The 21044-nt window shown below is 36.5% G+C and overlaps 1 protein-coding gene across 1 annotated transcript; it reads left to right on the forward strand.

Moving 5' to 3' along the window:
* The first annotated feature begins 14764 nt into the window (after window positions 1-14764).
* On the forward strand, window positions 14765-15737 carry LOC121224143 (uclacyanin 1). The gene is made up of 2 exons (XM_041106865.1): window positions 14765-15009; window positions 15146-15737. The coding sequence occupies exons 1-2, from the start codon at window positions 14844-14846 to the stop codon at window positions 15607-15609; spliced, it is 630 nt and encodes a 209-aa protein (XP_040962799.1). The 5' UTR covers window positions 14765-14843; the 3' UTR covers window positions 15610-15737.
* The last annotated feature ends 5307 nt before the right edge of the window (window positions 15738-21044 follow it).

Here is a 21044-nt window from a genome sequence, read left to right on the forward strand (position 1 = left end):
CATAACACATCATCATTAAATAAACAAAAAAAGTGGAGGGTTTATAAAAAAATACTTATAATAATCAATTATAAATAAAAACTAAAACCTTAAAACCTAAATATGAGACCCTAAACACTTAAGCCCAAAATCATAAATCCAATAGTTATTAATATTTATTTATAATAGTTATGATTAATGTTTAAATAAAACCGTTAGTATTTATTTACAAGTCCTCTATTTTTAGTTTAATTTAATGAAGATATGTTATGTTATTATTTACCGATGATGCATAAGTCCTAATGATGTATCAAATTTTATTCTTTATAGTATTCATTATATTACATTTCTATAATTTTTAAATTAACATTAAAATTTGTACAAACTACTCTTATATTTTCTAAATTATTTCCTCATAATAATCGTATTCCGTCCAAAATTAACAAGATATCACGTATTTCATCACCTTCTCCCTTAAAAGGAAGCATCCATCCACGACGTGTGGGGGCAGGTGCAACAACTAGAATCCTTGTAATGAATAAATAAATAAAGCAAAATTTTGAAAACCAAAGCTTCCATTTTTCAGAGCAGTTCGTTTATCCATGTGTTCCAAGCAGTGTCGAGTTGAGTTCTTGGGGATTCGGTCTACCTGCGCCTCCAAAGAAAATAAATTCTATATAATATGATATTATCCTTGTTCGTTTCACATGGAAACCAGGAACCGTTTTCTCTAAGTCAGAATTCTGACTTTTCTGTGTCGGCCATTGATGAGAATTAGAATAAAAATTCTGTAACCAAGGAACCCGGGGGGGGGGTGTTGGAAGCTTATCTTTACATTATTTTTATTGTTCTTGACAAGTTCTTATATGTCTGAGTCAAATGATCATGTGGGCAGCTCAGGCAATCATCAATTTTTAGTTGCTGGTAGAATATCTTTTAATCCCGACAATAATCCACGCATAATCCGTAGCAAAAATGGTTAAAGTTGTAAGAATGGACGAAAAATATTATTAATTTTGTAGCGACTTAAAAATTGGGCACGGGCGCTAATCGAAATAAATATTGAAAATTTGAAAACAGAATCTCGATCTATTTGAAAAGGGAGTCGCCACCGATCTTTTTTCATAGGTGTGATCGGACACCTAATAAATTCTCTTTTTAGAAGAAAAATTTATTTTTAAACTTTTCTAAAAAAGAGGTAATTTTAGGTCTACGTGAAGATCCAGAGAAAATTAGAGTTCGGGAGTCGGTTACGCGCGAGGAAGGTATTAGCACCCTCGCGACGCCCAAAATTGGTATCTCGTTAAACGCATGTTGTCTTAATTTTCAAAAATACGAGTTCCATTTAATATTTAGTCGTGATCCGATTGAAATATGAAAACTTTTTTTAAGACACGAGAATTTTGAAGCACGAAAATTTTTTTTAAAAAATGAAAGTTTTTTTTTTTAAAACACGAGAATTTTTAAACACGAAAATTTCAGAAACACGAAAATTTTTAAAACACGACATTTTTTGAAACACGAGAATTTTTAAAACAAGACATTTTTTGAAACACAATTTTTTTCTTAAAAAAATTTAAAATACGAGAATTTTTAAAACACGAAAATTTTTAAAACACGAAAATTTTTGAAACACGGAAATTTTTTAGAAAACGATTTTTTTAAAATCACCGGAGTTTTTGAAAACACGAAAATCTTTGAAACACCGAAATTTTTGAAAACACGAAGATTTTTGAAACACGAAAATTTTTTGAAGCACGAGGATTATTGAAATTACAATTTTTTGAATATTTTTTTATTTTTAAAAGGGCGTATCGAGTTTAACGTAAACCGGTGATATTCACCCAACATAGCGATGAAATCAACGATTTTATGTTAAATCGATTCGTTGCCTTATTTATTAAAATTATTTAAAATAAAATAAAATAAAAATCAAATTAAATTAAAAATATAAATATAAATATGCATAAAATGCTAATAATATTAAAACGAAATAACATAAAAATACGAGCATTAAAATAAAATAAACGAAATTACCGAAAAGCTACCGAAACACGAGCTTCGTCAAACGGGTTACACGAATTGAACCTCTTTTTTCTTGTTTTTTCTTTTTTCTTTTTCTCTCTTTTTCTTTTTTTCTCTTTTTTTTTTGCTGGGCTGGCCGGTTGGGCTGCTGGCTTGGGCCTGGCCTGCTGGTGTGGGTGGTCTGCTACTGCGCTGGGCCTGGGGGCCTGCTGGGCCTGCTGCTGCGCTGGGCCTGCATTTGGGCTGCTTCTTTCTTCTTCTTTTTTCTGCTTCTTTCTTCTTCTTTTTTGCTGCTTTTTTTTTGCTTTGGTTTTTTTTTGGGCTTGTTTCTTTTTTTTTCTTGGGCTGCTGGGTCGGATCGGGTCGTAGGTGGGTCGGGTCGGGTTGACCCGACTGTTATAATATTTTTTATTATTTCTTTTCTTTTTCTTTTTTCTTTCTTTCTTCTTCCTCTTTTCTTCTTTCTTCTTCTTCCTTCTTCTTCTTCAAAGTCTAGCCTCCACCACCGCTTGTGCCGCCGCTACCTCCTCCGACGCCGATACTCTTTCTTTTCTTCTCCTCTTTCTCTTTTCCTTCCTTTTTCTTTTTTTCGAAACTTTCTTCTCTTTTTTTTGATTCGTGGGGGTCCTCTGATTTTTGGAGTTTAAACTCCTTTTTATAGTTGGTTTTGCTTCTTTTTTGCAGGTAGCAAGTGGGGAAGGAGCAGCCACCCATGTTTGTGGCCTGAAAATCTGGGAAGTGGGTGCCCCAAATCACGTAACCTGTTTGAAGGACCAAATCACAAATGCAGCAAAACTTCTGGGGCTAAACGTAATTTTTAGAAAATTTAGGATTAAAATGAAATTTAATGAAAGTTTAGGGGTCTAAGTGAAATTTAAAGAAAGTTTAAGGGTCAAAATGAAATTTAGGAAAAGTTTAGGGGTTAAAATGCAATTTTTATTTTTAAAATTTTTTTTTTGAAATTTTGAAAATTAACACAAATTCTAGTCGGACAAAAATTTAGTGCTTACAACTGCCCCTCTTTGCTCATCATTGTGAAACAAGGATAGTACAAAGACTTAAAAGCACTAAATTTTGTTCAATTGTCCAATCTTTATTCTTTACTCGGCATGTGATCCTGAGCTCAACTCATTTCTCGCAATATGAATTGACTCTTTAAAACTAGACATTAAAAATAGAAATTGAAAATAGCTCAGCACGTGAGCCAAGGCTCAACTCACTTCTCGCAATATAAGTTGATTTTTGAAAACAGAATTTACAAAAGGCTCAACTCACCTCTCGCAATATGAGTTGATTTTTTTTGAAAAATAGAAAAAGGCTCAACTCACCTCTCGCAATATGAGTTGGTTTTTGAAAAATAGAAATTAAAAGGCTCAACTCACCTCTCGCAATATGAGTTGATTTTTGAAAATCAGAAATTAAAAGGCTCAACTCACCTCTCGCAATATGAGTTGATTTTTGAAAAATAGAAAAAGGCTCAACTCACCTCTCGCAATATGAGTTAGTTTTTGAAAAATAGAAATTAAAAGGCTCAACTCACCTCTTGCAATATGAGTTGATTTTTGAAAAACAGAAATTAAAAGGCTCAACTCACCTCTCGCAATATGAGTTGATTTTTGAAAAACAGAAATTAAAAGGCTCAACTCACCTCTCGCAATATGAGTTGATTTTTGAAAATCAGAAATTAAAAGGCTCAACTCACCTCTCGCAATATGAGTTGATTTTTGAAAAACAGAAAAAGGCTCAACTCACCTCTCGCAATATGAGTTGGTTTTTGAAAAATAGAAATTAAAAGTCTCAACTCACCTCTCGCAATATGAGTTGATTTTTGAAAAACAGAAATTGAAAATACCTCAACGTGTCTTGAGGCTCAACTCATTTCTCGCAATATGAGTTGAATTTTGAAAAGCAGAAATTGAAAATACCTCAACGTGTCTTGAGGCTCAACTCATTTCTCGCAATATGAGTTGAATTTTGAAAACAGAAATTGAAATTACCTCAACGTGTCTTGAGGCTCAACTCATTTCTCGCAATATGAGTTGAATTTTGAAAAGCAAAAATTGAAAATACCTCAATGTGTCTTGAGGCTCAACTCATTTCTCGCAATATGAGTTGAATTTTGAAAACAGAAATTGAAATTACCTCAGCCTGTCCTGAGGCTCAACTCATTTCTCGCAATATGAGTTGAATTTTGAAAACAAAAATTGAAATTACCTCAACGTGTCTTGAGGCTCAACTCATTTCTCGCAATATGAGTTGAATTTTGAAAACAAAAATTGAAATTACCTCAACGTGTCTTGAGGCTCAACTCATTTCTCGCAATATGAGTTGAATTTTGAGAAGCAGAAATTGAAAATTACCTCAACGTGCCTTGAGGCTCAACTCACCTCTCGCAATATAAGTTGATTTTTGAAAAGCATAGATTGAAAAAAAACATAAATTGAAAATACCTCAGCATGTGAGCCGAGGCTCAACTCACCTCTTGCAATATGAGTTGATTTTTGAAAAAGAAAAATTAAAAGGCTTAACTCACCTCTCGCAATATGAGTCAATTTAAAACATAAACTAAAAATACCTCGGCGTGCCCTGAGGCTCAACTCATTTCTCGCAATATGAGTTGATTTTTGAAAAACAAAAATTAAAAGGCTTAACTCACCTCTCGCAATATGAGTCAATTTAAAACATAAACTAAAAATACCTCGGCGTGCCCCGAGGCTCAACTCACTTCTCGCAATATGAGTTGATTTTTTTTAAAAAATTTAAAAATACCTCAACGTGTCTTGAGGCTCAACTCATTTCTCGCAATATGAGTTGATTTTCCTTGGAAAGCATGAATATTAAACATCAAAATACCAAAACCAGTTCTTTGGTAGAACTCGGGTATCTTTTCCTTTGATTCAGTGCGACTCTCATTCAAGATTTCTTGCTTTACTGGATTACCTGTATATGCAATGCATGATGTCATCATGATATGCACATGTTTGTCTTAAATGCCTTTATGCCTACATGATTATGCAGTGCTCCTTAAGCATATTGGTCGTATGTCATTTTCGCCATGATTGTTGAGGATCTGCGTTCATTGCTTTGATTCTCGACCTTCTCTTCAGGCCTCATACCTGTCTTCGAGCTTTACGAGTAATCGACGTTTCTCAGATATCACCCTTTTTGCCCTTGGTTAAACTTTGTTCTTGCTTTGAAGATCTTGCACTTATCAAATTCTTATCCGGGTAATGCTTGACATTTCTTTTGTTTAGAGTATGTCATTTCACTATTTATCATTAAATAAACACATAATGAGATACATGAAAATGGTCAGGTAGGGACACAAAGGATATCTCATATTCCTTTATTTCAAGTGTGGCAAACAAAGAAAGTTAACCAATGAGAGTAAAAATGTCAAAAAGAAAGAAAAGTTCGTATTCAACGGATGTAAATGCTCTAGATATTCAACACATGAACTCTTCCACGTTCCTCAATCAATAATCTTTTCGAGCATGGCTTCTTGCGTAGAAAATTTCGAGCTTTCAGAAATGCTTCAAATACTGTAGTCTCACTACTTGACCTATCGTTCGACCGCCAGGTTTGTTTCATTAGGACGCCCTCTCGGGTTTTCATCCTAATCTTTTGGTACTAATCAAGACGCCCTTTTCGGGTTTTCGCCCCTTTTTTTTTAAGATGCCCTTTTCGGGTTTTCATCTTGAGCATAATATTTCTTCACCGCATCCGAATTCACCGGATTCGGTAACTCCTTCCCATCCATCTCGGTAAGGATTAAAGCTCCTCCTGAGAATGCCTTTTTTACAACGTATGGTCCTTCCCAATTTGGTGCCCATTTTCCTCGCAGGTCTTTTTGTATTGGGAGAATCTTTCTCAGAACGAGTTCTCCTTCATGGAACTCTCTTGGTCGTACCTTCTTGTCATGGGCTGCGATCATTCTCTTTTGGTACATTTGCCCATGACAAATTGCCCTTAGATGTTTTTCTTCAATGAGGTTCAACTGATCATATCGAGCTCGAACCCATTCTGCTTCTTCTAACTTTGATTCCATCAATACTCGCAGAGAGGGGATCTCAACCTCGATAGGTAGCACAGCTTCCATTCCATAGACTAGAGAGAAAGGAGTTGCTCCCGTAGATGTTCGCACAGATGTGCGATATGCAAACAAAGCAAATGGAAGTTTCTCGTGCCAATCTTTATATGTCTCAGTCATTTTCCCAATTATCCTCTTAATGTTCTTGTTAGCTGCTTCAACAGCCCCGTTCATCTTTGGGCGATAGGGCGAGGAATTATGATGCTTTATTTGGAACTGCTCGCACACTTCTTTCATCATCTTATTGTTCAGATTCGTGGCATTATCTGAGATGATTCTTTCAGGCAAACCATATCGGCAAATGATTTCCTTTTTCAAAAACTTGCACACTGCAGTCTTCGTCACATTGGCAAACGAAGCGGCTTCAATCCATTTTGTGAAGTAATCGATAACCACAAAAATGAATCGATGTCCATTTGAAGCTTTTGGAGAAATTGGCCCTATGACATCCATGCCCCACATAGAAAAAGGCCACGGAGAAGTCATGACATGAAGGGGTGAAGGGGCTACATGAATTTTATCGCCGTAGATTTGACATTTGTGGCATTTTCTGGCAACATTGATGCAGTCACTTTCCATTGTCAGCCAATAATAACCGAGTCTCATGATCTTTCTGGCCATATTGAAACCATTGGCATGCGTTCCGCAAATTCCCTCATGGACCTCTTCAAGTATTTTTCTGGTTTCAACATCATCCACACATCTCAAAAGCATCTGATCCTTTCCTCTTTTATACAGGATATCCCCATCAAGAACAAATCCCGCTGCCATTCTTCTAATTGTTCTTTTATCGTTCTCATTCGCTTGTTCGGGATACCTTTGATTCTTGATATATTCTAAGATATCATGGAACCAAGGCCATCCGTCTACTTCTTTCTCAATGCTACAACAGTGTGCAGGGACCTCGTATATACTCATTTTGAGGGGCATTATTTCTGCTTCTCTACTTGCTTTGAACATTGAAGCCAAAGTGGCTAGGGCATCAGCCAGTTGGTTCTCTTCTCGTGGGAAGTAATGAAAAGTTATTTCTTTGAATTCCTTGATCAATCCAGCCACTAAATCGCTATATTTAATCAATTTTGAGTCCCTCACTTCCCATTCTCCACGGATTTGGTAAATCACTAGGGCTGAGTCCCCGTACACCTCCAAGATCTCGATGTTTCGTTCGATAGCTGCACGAAGCCCCATGATACAGGCCTCATATTCTGCAATATTATTGGTACAGAAGAAGTTCAGTCTTGCAGTGAACGGATAATGATTCCCGTCTGGTGATACCAGGATTGCTCCAATTCCATGCCCTAAAGCATTTGACGCACCATCAAAGCACATCTTCCATGACTTCTCTTTTGATGACTCGGATTCTATTTTTGTGATGCACATTAAGTCTTCGTCTGGGAAATCGAATCTTAAAGGCTCATATTCCTCTGTCGTTCGAGTTGCTAAGAAGTCAGCTATTGCGCTCCCTTTTATTGACTTCTGACTTACATAGGCAATGTCATATTCCGAAAGGAGGAGCTGCCATCGTGCCATTCTTCCTGATAGTGCCGGCGATTCCATCATGTATTTTATTGGGTCCAGCTTTGAAATTAGCCATGTCGTGTGATACAACATATATTGTCTGAGTCTCCGAGCTACCCAAACCAGAGCGCAACAATATTTCTCAACGGACGAATATTTTGCCTCATATTCAGTGAACTTTTTGCTGAGGTAGTAGATCGCCTTTTCTTTCTTTCCTGACTCGTCATGTTGTCCCAGTACGCAACCCATTGAACTTTCGAACACTGTCAGATACAAAATTAATGGTCTTCCCGGAGTTGGCGGTACTAGCACTGGAGGACTGGACAAATATTGTTTTATCTTATCAAAGGTCACTTGGCATTCCTCGTTCCATTCTCCCGGGTTATGTTTTCGAAGAAGCCGAAAGATTGGGTCGCATTGGTTGGTAAGTTGAGCGATAAATCGGGCGATGTAATTTAATCTCCCTAAAAATCCTCTAACTTCCTTTTGCGTGCGCGGAGGTGGTAATTCTTGGATGGCTTTTATTTTATCTGGATCAACTTCGATACCTCTTTCACTGACAATGAAGCCTAGCAACTTTCCCGAGGTAGCCTCGAATGTATATTTGGCTGGATTAAGCTTTAGCTAAAACTTTCTCAGCCTTTCGAACAACTTCTTGAGGTTCATTACATGCTCTTCTTCTCCTCGAGATTTAGCAATCATATCGTCGACGTAGACTTCTATTTCTTTATGCATCATGTCATGGAATAACATCACTATAGCCCTCTGATATGTTGCCCCAGCATTCTTTAACCCGAATGGCATCACCTTGTAGCAGAACGTTCCCCACATTGTTATGAAGGTAGTTTTCTCCATATCCTCAGAAGCCATCTTGATCTGATTATACCCCGAGAATCCATCCATGAAAGAAAACAATGAATGTTTTGCTGTGTTGTCCACCAACGTGTCAATATGTGGCAAGGGAAAATTATCTTTTGGGCTTGCTCGATTCAGGTCACGGTAATCCACGCACATTCGTACTTTTCCATCTTTCTTTGGTACCGGGACTATGTTAGCCACCCATTCTGGATATTTGGAGGCTTGTAGGAAGCCAGCGTCAAATTGCTTCTTGACTTCCTCTTTTATTTTCAACAGCATTTCGGGCCTCATCCGTCTTAATTTTTGCTGGATGGGCTTGCATTCTGGCTTTAATGGGAGCTTATGGACCACTAAATCTTCATCTAGCCCTGGCATGTCCTGGTATGACCACGCGAAAACATCTTTGTATTCGCGGAGTAAAGTGATCAAACTACGCCTGGTACTTTCTGAAATAGAAGTCCCAATCTTCACTTCTTGTTTCCTTTCTTCAGTGCTCAAATTTATTGTTTCTACAGATTCTTCCTGAGGCAGAACCTGTTTATCCTCTTGTTCCACCATTCTTAACAATTCAGGAGACGAGACATAATCTTCAGCATTTTCTTCGGCTTCAAATTCTCCTAAGCAAACAGCCTTCTCAACATCAATTTCAAGATATGTAACGGGCTTATTCATGTCGTCAATATCTGAGCACTTGAAAGTTGAATGGAAAAGGAAGCTATCGGGGGACATCCAAGTATTGGAAACAACAAACAAAATGTTATGTCATGGCAATGAGGCAAATGTAAGGATAGGCTATGAAATGAGAAAATGATTATGAAATTAGTGATAATGCGAAAAATCATGACAAAATACATCTTCATTGAAATTCATTTAAATGATAAAGAGCGAATGCAAACTCTTACAAAAGAACTCTATTATATCTAAGGACACAATAGAAGGTTGATGTTTGGTATTACTCTGAAGGCTTATAAACTACAAGAAGCTCCTCAGCAATCCAATTGTTCAACATGAAACCAGGAGGGCAAGGGCGTATCCTCGAGACATCTTTACTTGCACCAGCTTCTTTGTCAATGACATTTATACTAGCATTCTGAAAATCCTTTTCAATTAATCCCAGCATGTTTCGTGGATCCTCTTGTCCAGGGTACATCATTCCCGCAGATGTAAATGTTTTTGACAAAGGAGGGTACTCTATTGGTTCCTATTCTGGTTCTCGGCCCAAAGTTCTTGCAATTCTTCTCTCTTGATCCTTCTTCCACTGTCTTCTTCTTTGGCGCATGTCAGGCTGGAACCCCAAACCGTATCGGGCCTTGTGGTGCACTGGCTTTAAAGCCCTCACTATTCCTTGCAGATGTCTCCCTAAACCTCTTCTCGCACGAGCTCCCCTTCCTACGGTCAACTTGACACCCATTATGGTATTTCTCGACAGTTTTGGCATCGGAATTCTATTTCCCTCAGCGACGAAAGTGGCATTGATGAATTCAAGGGATCGAAAGGAACATTCCACTGCATCCTTGCTTACTTCCAGGTATGGCGCATCAGCAGAGATAGATGCGATGATGTCTTTTTCGCCCTCGACTGTGACCAAACAGCCATCCATGATGAATTTCACTTTTTGATGGAGGGATGATGGGACTGCTCCAGCAGAATGAATCCAAGGTCTTCCCAAAAGGCAGTTATAAGAGGGTGTAATGTCCATGACTTAGAATTCGACCTCATAGATGTAGGGGCCCACTTCCAAAGGGATTTCGATCTTTCCCATGACTTCACGCCTCGTCCCGTCGAATGCCCTTACCGTGGAATGACAGGGCTTTAAGTAGGACAAATCTATCGGTATTCTGGAAAGTGTAGCCAATGGCATAACATTTAATGCTGACCCATTATCGATGAGTACGTTCGGTATTATGTAGCCCTTGCAGCGGGTCGTGATATGCAGCGCTTTCACCGAACCTCTACCATTTAGCGGTATCTCATCATCACTAAAATAGATGAAGTTGTCCGCATTCAGATTGTTTACCCACCTATCAAGCTTTTCGACAGATATGTTGTTGGCCACGTAAGCTTGATTTAACACCTTCAATAAAGCGTTCCGGTGTGGCTCTGAATTTAACAGTAGAGATAGAACTGAGATTCGTGCTGGCTGCTTGCTCAGTTGTTCCACCACACTATATTCGCTGTGCTTAATAAATTTCAAGAATTCTTGAGCTTCTTCCTCATTCACAGGCTTTTTAGTTTCTTGCACGGGTGGAATTTCTTGCTCGACTTCGACCTCGTGCATCACTGCTTTCCTTTTTTACTTCGAGTCGCTACTTTTCTTTACCGGTTCAACTTCTTTAGAATAGCATCGTCCACTTCGAGTAAAATGACCTACCTCCCCAACATCTTCAATTATGGCTTTGGACTTTTCAACTTCCGGTGTAACGATATTAACATCATATCTCCACGGTACTGTTTTGTTGTCCTTATACGGGAAAGGAGATGGTACTTCAATTACCATCTGTGGTTTCAATGGCTCTCTCATCGCGTCGTAATAAATTACCAACGGTCGATCAGCACTATAAGGGGGCCCTGATGATTGGCTATCAGAGACGCATACTTCTCTTTCATTGGCATCTTCACTCTTGTTAAGGACCTTGATCTCCTTATTATTCATCCGGTCTTGAAGTAACCTTTTAAAGTCCTCGCACGACTGAATGTCGTGCCCAACAATCCCATGAAAATTGCAAAAACTTTGACCTTCTTCTCCAAAAACTCTATCAGAGTGACAGAGCAATCCTTTCTTAACTAATACCTCCCAGATTTTCTGCAGAGGCGTCCTTATTTCTGCCACACATCTTCTGACCTTCCATTCATCCTCTTTCCCCACTGTGCTCACATTCCCTTCGGTATGGTTAGGGAACGGGTTCCCAGTTGCATTACTGGTACTATCGAATCATAGGATATCCGCATCAATTAGTCCTTGAACTCTCCTGTTAAAGGCTAGGCAATTTTCCGTGGAATGTCCCTGGTTTCCCGTATGGTATGCACAACTAGCGAATTGTATGTTTTAACCTCAGCGAACGAGTATGGAATATGCAATGAATGAATGAATGCATGAATGTCAAATGACTGTTAGTCATGAAAGAAATGCAAGAAATTTGTGTTAATTTCAAGATAGCCCCTATTTAGGCATTTCTTTAATCAAAAGAGTCTATTACACAACGTTTCGGTCACTCGTGTAATTGACTCCTCTATCAGAAACCCCTTTTGGCAACCAATCTCTAATCAACCCTTTCCTAACAAGATGCATATGATGCATGATGAAAAATAGAAATACAGACAAACAACATTGGTTAGCAAAACACATATGATCAGATAAAAATTGTGGAAAATCTAACAAATTAAGCCACTTGGTCCAATGGACTCGATTCCCTTGCATAGAAAGCGAAAGTGCAAAAGGTAAGAGGCGTTCCTCCCGTGCACTTATTTTGGTGACTACTAAACGGACGAAGGTTCAGCATGGCTCTAGTTAGGTGGCTCGTGTGGTTCATTATATGCGGTTTTGGTTCTAGATAGGTACTCGAATTGCCCGTACTATCATCTATTAAGATTAACACGGAGCCTCGGTCATAGCCTATCACAGGCTCACGAGTTCAATTCGAGGGGTTACATTTACTTATGCCTATGCGGAGGGACAAGTTAACTCACGAAAGCATAAATCATATGTAACCCGAAAGTATTCACTAGCCTGTGCGGAGGGACGAGTTAACTCACGAAGGCGTAGCGTTTACTTTCACTTAAACGGACGGAGCCCGAGTAGAGAGCTCATGTTATGCGAAAATACAAGTGCACGGTGTGTGGGGAACAACTAATAAACCTTTACGTTTCACTTAAAGAAACTAAACCAAAATTAAAACCATAAAAATTAAAAACTGAAAAACAACCAAATAAGCAAGTTAGAAGAAATATTTACAGCACGATACAAATGCATGAATTTTGAAAACGAGATTTTCAGATCACGACCAAATATTTACTTTGAACAAGGAAATTTGAAAATTTTGACAAAACATGTTTAATTCCAGACACGACTCTCAAAAAGGCTTTCCCAGTGGAGTCGCCAGCTGTAGCGACCTAAAAATTGGGCACGGGCGCTAATCGAAATAAATATTGAAAATTTGAAAACAGAATCTCGATCTATTTGAAAAGGGAGTCGCCACCGATCTTTTTTCATAGGTGTGATCGGACACCTAATAAATTCTCTTTTTAGAAGAAAAATTTATTTTTAAACTTTTCTAAAAAAGAGGTAATTTTAGGTCTACGTGAAGATCCAGAGAAAATTAGAGTTCGGGAGTCGGTTACGCGCGAGGAAGATATTAGCACCCTCGCGACGCCCAAAATTGGTATCTCGTTAAACGCATGTTGTCTTAATTTTCAAAAATACGAGTTCCATTTAATATTTAGTCGTGATCCGATTGAAATATGAAAACTTTTTTTAAGACACGAGAATTTTGAAGCACGAAAATTTTTTTTAAAAAATGAAAGTTTTTTTTTAAAACACGAGAATTTTTAAACACGGAAATTTCAAAAACACGAAAATTTTTAAAACACGACATTTTTTGAAACACGAGAATTTTTAAAACAAGACATTTTTTGAAACACAATTTTTTTCTTAAAAAAATTTAAAATATGAGAATTTTTAAAACACGAAAATTTTTAAAACACGAAAATTTTTGAAACACGGAAATTTTTTAGAAAACGATTTTTTTTAAAATAACCGGAGTTTTTGAAAACACGAAAATCTTTGAAACACCGAATTTTTTGAAAACACGAAGATTTTTGAAACACGAAAATTTTTTGAAGCACGAGGATTATTGAAATTACAATTTTTTTGAATATTTTTTTATTTTTAAAAGGGCGTATCGAGTTTAACGCAAACCGGTGATATTCACCCAACATAGCGATGAAATCAACGATTTTATGTTAAATCGATTCGTTGCCTTATTTATTAAAATTATTTAAAATAAAATAAAATAAAAATCAAATTAAATTAAAAATATAAATATAAATATGCATAAAATGCTAATAATATTAAAACGAAATAACATAAAAATACGAGCATTAAAATAAAATAAACGAAATTACCGAAAAGCTACCGAAACACGAGCTTCGTCAAACGGGTTACACGAATTGAACCTCTTTTTCTTGTTTTTTCTTTTTTCTTTTTCTCTCTTTTTCTTTTTTTCTCTTTTTTTTTTGCTGGGCTGGCCGGTTGGGCTGCTGGCTTGGGCCTGGCCTGCTGGTGTGGGTGGTCTGCTGCTGCGCTGGGCCTGGGGGCCTGCTGGGCCTGCTGCTGCGCTGGGCCTGCATTTGGGCTGCTTCATTCTTCTTCTTTTTTCTGCTTCTTTCTTCTTCTTTTTTGCTGCTTTTTTTTTTTGCTTTGGTTTTTTTTTTGGCTTGTTTCTTTTTTTTTTCTTGGGCTGCTGGGTCGGATCGGGTCGTAGGTGGGTCGGGTCGGGTTGACCCGACTGTTATAATATTTTTTATTATTTCTTTTCTTTTTCTTTTTTCTTTCTTTCTTCTTCCTCTTTTCTTCTTCCTTCTTCTTCCTTCTTCTTCTTCAAAGTCTAGCCTCCACCACCGCTTGTGCCGCCGCTACCTCCTCCGACGCCGATACTCTTTCTTTTCTTCTCCTCTTCTCTTTTCCTTCCTTTTTCTTTTTTTTCGAAACTTTCTTCTCTTTTTTTTTGATTCGTGGGGGTCCTCTGATTTTTGGAGTTTAAACTCCTTTTTATAGTTGGTTTTGCTTCTTTTTTGCAGGTAGCAAGTGGGGAAGGAGCAGCCACCCATGTTTGTGGCCTGAAAATCTGGGAAGTGGGTGCCCCAAATCACGTAACCTGTCTGAAGGACCAAATCACAAATGTAGCAAAACTTCTGGGGCTAAACGTAATTTTTAGAAAATTTAGGATTAAAATGAAATTTAATGAAAGTTTAGGGGTCTAAGTGAAATTTAAAGAAAGTTTAAGGGTCAAAATGAAATTTAGGAAAAGTTTAGGGGTTAAAATGCAATTTTTATTTTTTAAATTTTTTTTTTGAAATTTTAAAAATTAACACAAATTCTAGTCGGACAAAAATTTAGTGCTTACAAATTTATTAACAAATGAAAGTTTTTTGGTATCCTGGAAAAATACAAGCTGGCATTTGCCAGTCGTCGTGTTAATTAAACCAACTCCAACAGGGAAATAATAATAAACAAAAGGCATCTTCCTTTTGAGAAAATGCATTACGCGGTCGTCATTTTGCTGTATATAAACAATTGATCTTTCTTTCAACCCCACATATTGGATCTCAGTTTCATACTTTTTTACTCCAATCATTACATTTCATAGCCAGGAAAATGGCAGTGCTCCGAACATTAGTTTGTTTGACAGCCATAGGCATGTTCATGGAACTCGCCATGGCAGCAAATCACACAGTTGGAGGTGCGAGTGGTAGCTGGGATACAAGCACTGACATACAATCTTGGGTTGCATCTCAATCATTTGCAGTAGGCGATAATCTGAGTAAGTTATATATCATTACATACATACATACATACATACATACATACATACATACATACAATAATGTACTAGCTGCATGCGTAATTGTGTAGAAACATATGGTGCATTCTTAATGAGTTTTACCGATTACCTGCAGTTTTTCAGTACACTCCGAACCATGATGTGCTTGAAGTTACGAAGGCAGACCATGACTCCTGCCAGACGAGTAGCCCTCTTCAGACATATACCGATGGCAACACAGTCATACCCCTTACTTCTCCAGGAAAGCGATACTTCATCTGTGGAACACTTGGACACTGTAGCCAAGGAATGCAGATTGAAATCGACACATTAGCCACGTCTACGCCACCATCGGCATCTCCTTCTCCTTCCTCTCCGCCATCTGCATCTGCATCTCCTTCCTCTCCGGTTCCGGAAACTTCTCCCTCACCTGCAAATACCCCAGAATCAGCTCCTGGCAGTCCCTTATCCCCTGATGCGCCTTCAGCTGAATCACCCACTCTTGCTTCTCCACCTCCATCATCAGCTAACAAGAGCAGTTTCCTAACATGTCTTACATTGGGGTTTGGCCTTGTGTTGATGGTGCTTTTGGCTCTCTAAGCCGATTCCTTTCTTTTCAAGGTTCTTCAAATAATTTTATTGTTGTGGAATGCTTTCAGATATCTACTCAGTTGCCTTGCTTATTTGTGTAATGGATTCTTAACAATTTACTACATAATTTTGCAAAATAACGTTGTTAATGGGCAGGGTCAGTAGCAGTTAAACCCATTTTATGCTCCATATATGACGAGCAATAATGACAACATGCCATTGCTGTATTCTTCTTCCTCCAAACTGCGATATCTGTGGGATCCATTCCCAAAACACACCAAACTCTAACTCATGCGAAAATAATGAATAAAATGTCACACAATCCGTTACTGGGGATAAATGTTGTATTTTACCCTTTTTTTTCCTTTACAAGTTACTTAAATTTCATTATCTAAAAAAGAAGTAATAGTTGCTACAAAAGAATACATTTCATGTGCATACATAATATATATATACTCCTGTACATAATTAGAAAATAAGTTAGAGTCGAGCTTAGTACTTGAATATTGAAATTTAATTAAACTTATTTTTCAAGTTAAATTATGTACAGTTCGGTCCATCAAACAAAAAAAAAATCTTATATAATTTAACTAAATTGAGTAATATAATATACTAAATAATCTTCCATTTCAACAAATTCATTATCTACATTAATCTTACAATATTCTATAAAATAAACATCCTCCTATAGTAATATAAAAATAGAGCAAAGACCGCAAGAATATTAAGCAAACAAGCAACCTTACGGAGATTAGAGTAATCAATTAATTTGGAAATAAAAGAAATGTAAGTTGAGAATTGAAAAGTTGAGTTAGTTTATATTTGAAAATAATTATAACAATGATTTTTGTTCAAGAGTTGAATAGTTTGCGTTGGAAGACAACAATTCATTCATTGATTCTACACCTAACATTTTTTTATATAGAGATGGTTTATTGCTTATATCATTTTTTATAACAAAAAAAAAAGCAAGGTCGAAAAAGAATGAGAAAAAATTCCAGAAGGTTGGCTACTATGTTGATTACACTGCCACTTGCAACAACGGAAGGAATAGCCAGTGGTGTTATTGAAGAAGCAACATTGCTCAATGCCATAAGGACGGAGAAGAATCCCTTACGGTTAAGGGTAAATGTTCGATCGAATCGAATTATTTTAGAACAAATTTCGAGTTGACGTATCATATTTTATCATCCTAACTCGATTTGAAATTTTCTCGAATCAAGTCGAGTGAGATAGAATTTGAATCGAATCGAATCGAATATATTTGTTCAAGTTAAAATTTTTAAAAAAAATTTGAGTCCTTGTAACCACTGTCACCCACTGTAATAAAATTTGTTATTAACTTTCATCGCCTCATAATTTATTTATTAATATTTTATATACGGGTTAGCTTCTTCGCTTGCTTAGTTGCTTCAATTAATATCTTCAGATTCTTGTCATTATGTATTTTGAAATTAAAAAATATATTAAATGTAAAAATGTGATTGTTGACACCATTTTTTTGATAAAACGGGGTCGACTTGGATTTTGAAAACGAAAACGAGAGTCGCCACCAATCCTTTTTGATAAGGTGTGATCGGATCACATTGAAAAGTAGTTGTTTTTAATAAATGATTTGGTTTTATTAAAACAACGATTTTGGTCCACGAAATTCAGAAACACAGGTTCGTGAGTCGGTTACGTACGAGGAAGAATTAGCACCCTCGTAACACCCAAAATTGGTACCTAGTTGATTATTTAGTGTCTCTAGTGTCGAAGATTGAAAACTTTGAAGAATTTTAAAAATACGATCCTAAAAACTTTCGAACAATATGGGTTAGAATTTAGGATTTTCTTGTTCCAAAAGAATATCACATCTAGCACATTAGGATACGATACTTTAAACTCTCGAAACCAAGATCACCCATACTTTGAAACTTTAAGAGGGTATTTGGCTATTTGGCTAAACGAGAAATCGAAACCCAGCACATTAGGGCACGTTTTCTCGAATTTTCAAATGCAAAATATTGCCTTTATTATTTTTTAGAAAAATCCTCGTCTCAAGAAAACAACATGTCATATCCAATGCATTAGGACACAACGTATTGAATTCCCGATAATGAGCTTTTTTAAAAAAAAAAGCATATTCGATTATTTAGATTCAACGAAGAAAATCGGAACCCAATACGTTAGGGCTCAATCCTCTCAAATCTAAACATGACATTTTGCTTATTCAAAAATCATAATTTATGCATTGAATAAAATTAATCTAACACGAAATAGTAGAAATAAAACACGACGTTAATGCTTGTAACAAAACAATAATGAATTCGATAATGTAAGTATGAATAATATGAACAATCATCAAAAATGAAATAAATAAATAAATATAAGAGACAAAGCAATCATATAATTGCAAGTAAATAAACGAATAGAATTAAAACGGTCTTTTAAAATAACAATGAACATGTAAATAAATAAATAAATAAATAATAACAATAAAGAAAATGAATAAAATAAAAAATGTAAGGAGATATATATGTATATTTTAAAAATGTGAAATATATGTGTATATAAATTATAAAAAAATGTGTGCATCTATGTATTATAAAATGTATATAGGTATACGTATATTTTAAGATTATAAAGTATATATAAAAAAGAATATATGTATGTATATATATATAAGAGTTATAAAATGTGAAACACATATATATTATAAGAAGGCATATATATTAAAGTTATAGAATATAGAACACATATGTATGTAAATATATAGAACATAAAATATATGAGCGTATGTATATTATAAAAATGTGTATATGTACGTGTATTACAAAGTTTTAAACAAAGATATAAATAAGCAAACAAATAAATAAATGAACAAATAAAGGATTAAGATAAAAGGGCTTAATTGTAGCTCAAATTAAAATGACATGATAGATTAAAATAAAAATAAATAACTAAAGGGACCAGTTTCAAATGCACAAAGAAAAAAGCGGGGATTATTTGGAAAATATCCCATTTCGGCAAAACGGCGTCACCACAAGGAGGTACCCGCGCATGGTCCATGGACCAAATCAAAAAAAGGAACAAAATTACGTGGCCAAAATCAGGAAATGCAACAAAGACCGCATCGAAAACACCGCAAAATCGTAGGGGCCTATTGCGCAAATGGCCCCTTTGATGAAAACATGCGGATCCCCTTTCTGGAGCGAGTCGGGTCGCGGGTCGTATGCAAAACGGCACCGTTTTGACCACTGATGCCAAGGTTCAAAATGGCCTCGTACCAAGCCCGATATAAATATTTAAGAAAAGAAAAAAAAACTTAAAAACCCTATCATTTTTTAAAAGAAAAACAGAGGGCCTTTAGATTTCTCTCTCACACCCCCCAAATTTGGCCGATTTGGGCCGCCGTCCATGCATTCACGACCGATGACCGGCGTCGTGCGAGGGCGTTTTCGATCAGGGTGTTGAAGCACGTTCAAAGGCCAAAGTTTTAGATCGGGGAAACGGGGAGGAAAATGAAGGGTTCTCGGCCCTTCCCTAAACTCGCATCCAACAATGGCGAAAGGCCGATAACGGCGAATCTCCGAGCCGATTCAGGTAACTTTCCTTTTACTTTTTTTAAAAGGGTTTGTAAAAAATTAATAAATAAAATAAGTAAATAAATAAAAACATGAAGCAATAACAGCAACCTTTTGTTTTTCCTTTTTTGATTTCCAATTCGTAATCCTCCTCCGTTACATTGATATTATGGCTTTTATAGCCAGATGTTTTACATTTTTTGCTTTTCTCTTTTCTTCTTGCCTTGTTATTTCTTATTTTGCAGGTATTCCTTCCGGATTTCTTTTGCAGATGCTGCGGTCAACAGAGGCAAAGACTTTTCGTTTTGGTGCATGGCCGGCTGGTGGTGGCAGACCTCGGGCGTGGTGCGCGCTGAAGGCGCACATGGGGTAGCAACGGCACGAGGCAAGGCAGGGAACCCTAGGGTTCCCTGATGCTGTTTAATTTTGGGCCCCATTGGGCCTATTAGGATTTTAAAAAATAGGTTGTTTCAACCCAATGTACATAGACTGTTATTTTTTTATTTTTTGTGTTTTGTTTCGGCCCCAGGCTAAATTGGGCCTCTACAGTGATTTTTTAATAAAAGTTGTTTTAAAGATAAAATGTAAAATTGATACCAACCTAAAATTTTAACACGAATATTTTATGGCATAGTGGATATAAATAAAATTATTACTATTTAAGTTTAGGGGTTATTTTGGATGATTTTGATTTTTTATTTGGGAGTAAAGGGTGTGAAGTAAAAGTTTAGGGGGAAAATAAAAAGGTTTGGGGAAGTAAAATTTTTAGGGGAAGTAAATAGGGGGAGTAAAATTTTGGAGAGAAAATATTAAAAAAATTGAGGGGGGTGGGTTTAGGGTAGATGGGAGGTGGGATGGGAGGGGAGTAAAATTTTTTGTGGAAAAGTAGAAGGGAGTAAAAATTTTGGGGGAAAGTAAATGGGAGAGTAAAATGTTGAAGGGAAAATATTAAAAAAATTGGTGAGAAATGGATTTTGGGTAGATGAGGAGAATGGGATGGGAGGAGAGTAAAAGTTTTGGAGGGAAAATGGAAATAAGTAAAAGTTTTAAGGAAAAAGTAAAAAGGTTTGGGAGTTTGGGGTAAAAATATAAAATACTATAGTTTAATATTCGGTTTATTCGAATTATTCGAGTTATTCGAATTCGAAACTCAACTAGATACGAACTCGAAATTTGAAAAAAAAATTCGAGTTGACTCGAATAACTCAATTCTTTTAATTCGAAATTTAAATTTTCTTTTCAATTTTTTCTAGTCGAATCGAGTTTTTCTCACCCCTACTTATGATTGCGTCTTCTAAATTTTGATAGAGATAAAGGATGTCAAATCAATGATGTACACAAGCAAGCGCTTTGAGTCTTCACTGTTGCTCCCCATTGCTAGCTTTCTTTCCCCGAATTGAGACTTTTTCCGTCCTTTTTAAAGCCCTTGACTCCCATTTCATATTCTCTAGTTTGTTTGTGTTTTTATATTTCCAAATACCATTATTTTCACCTCACTTCTTTTGAGTTTTTTGCTTTGATCTAGATTTTTTACTATTGGATCATAGCTAAAATTTGTTCACAGCCTCTTCTCACTATGTTCTCCATCCCATCGTTGGGATCTCAGAACGTCTTCGACAACCTCTCCAACTAGGCATTGTCTATCCTTTTAGCCAAGAGTCATTGGGTTTGAAAAGCTTACATGGCAACTGATTCTTTGGCTATTGAGCAGTCAATCGTCACTTCCACTTGCCAACTCTATTGTCCTGTCCGTCGGTCATCGGCCATTTTTTTGATGTGATGGAGGTTAAATTTGAAAAAGAAAATAATGTTTGACCTAGGGTTAGGTCTTTGCCTTCATCGTTAGAAGCTTTGCTCTAGTGGTGTCGGCTAGCTTGC

This window comes from Gossypium hirsutum, chromosome D12 (genome assembly GCF_007990345.1).
Source record: "Gossypium hirsutum isolate 1008001.06 chromosome D12, Gossypium_hirsutum_v2.1, whole genome shotgun sequence".
NCBI lineage: Eukaryota > Viridiplantae > Streptophyta > Magnoliopsida > Malvales > Malvaceae > Gossypium > Gossypium hirsutum.

Bases quoted from the DNA above. Each gene is read 5' to 3' on its own strand.
- LOC121224143 (XM_041106865.1), top strand. From the start codon at position 14,844: ATGGCAGTGCTCCGAACATTAGTTTGTTTGACAGCCATAGGCATGTTC. The intron at 15,010-15,145 runs GTAAGTTATATA...GATTACCTGCAG, and splicing joins TGCAGTAGGCGATAATCTGA to TTTTTCAGTACACTCCGAAC.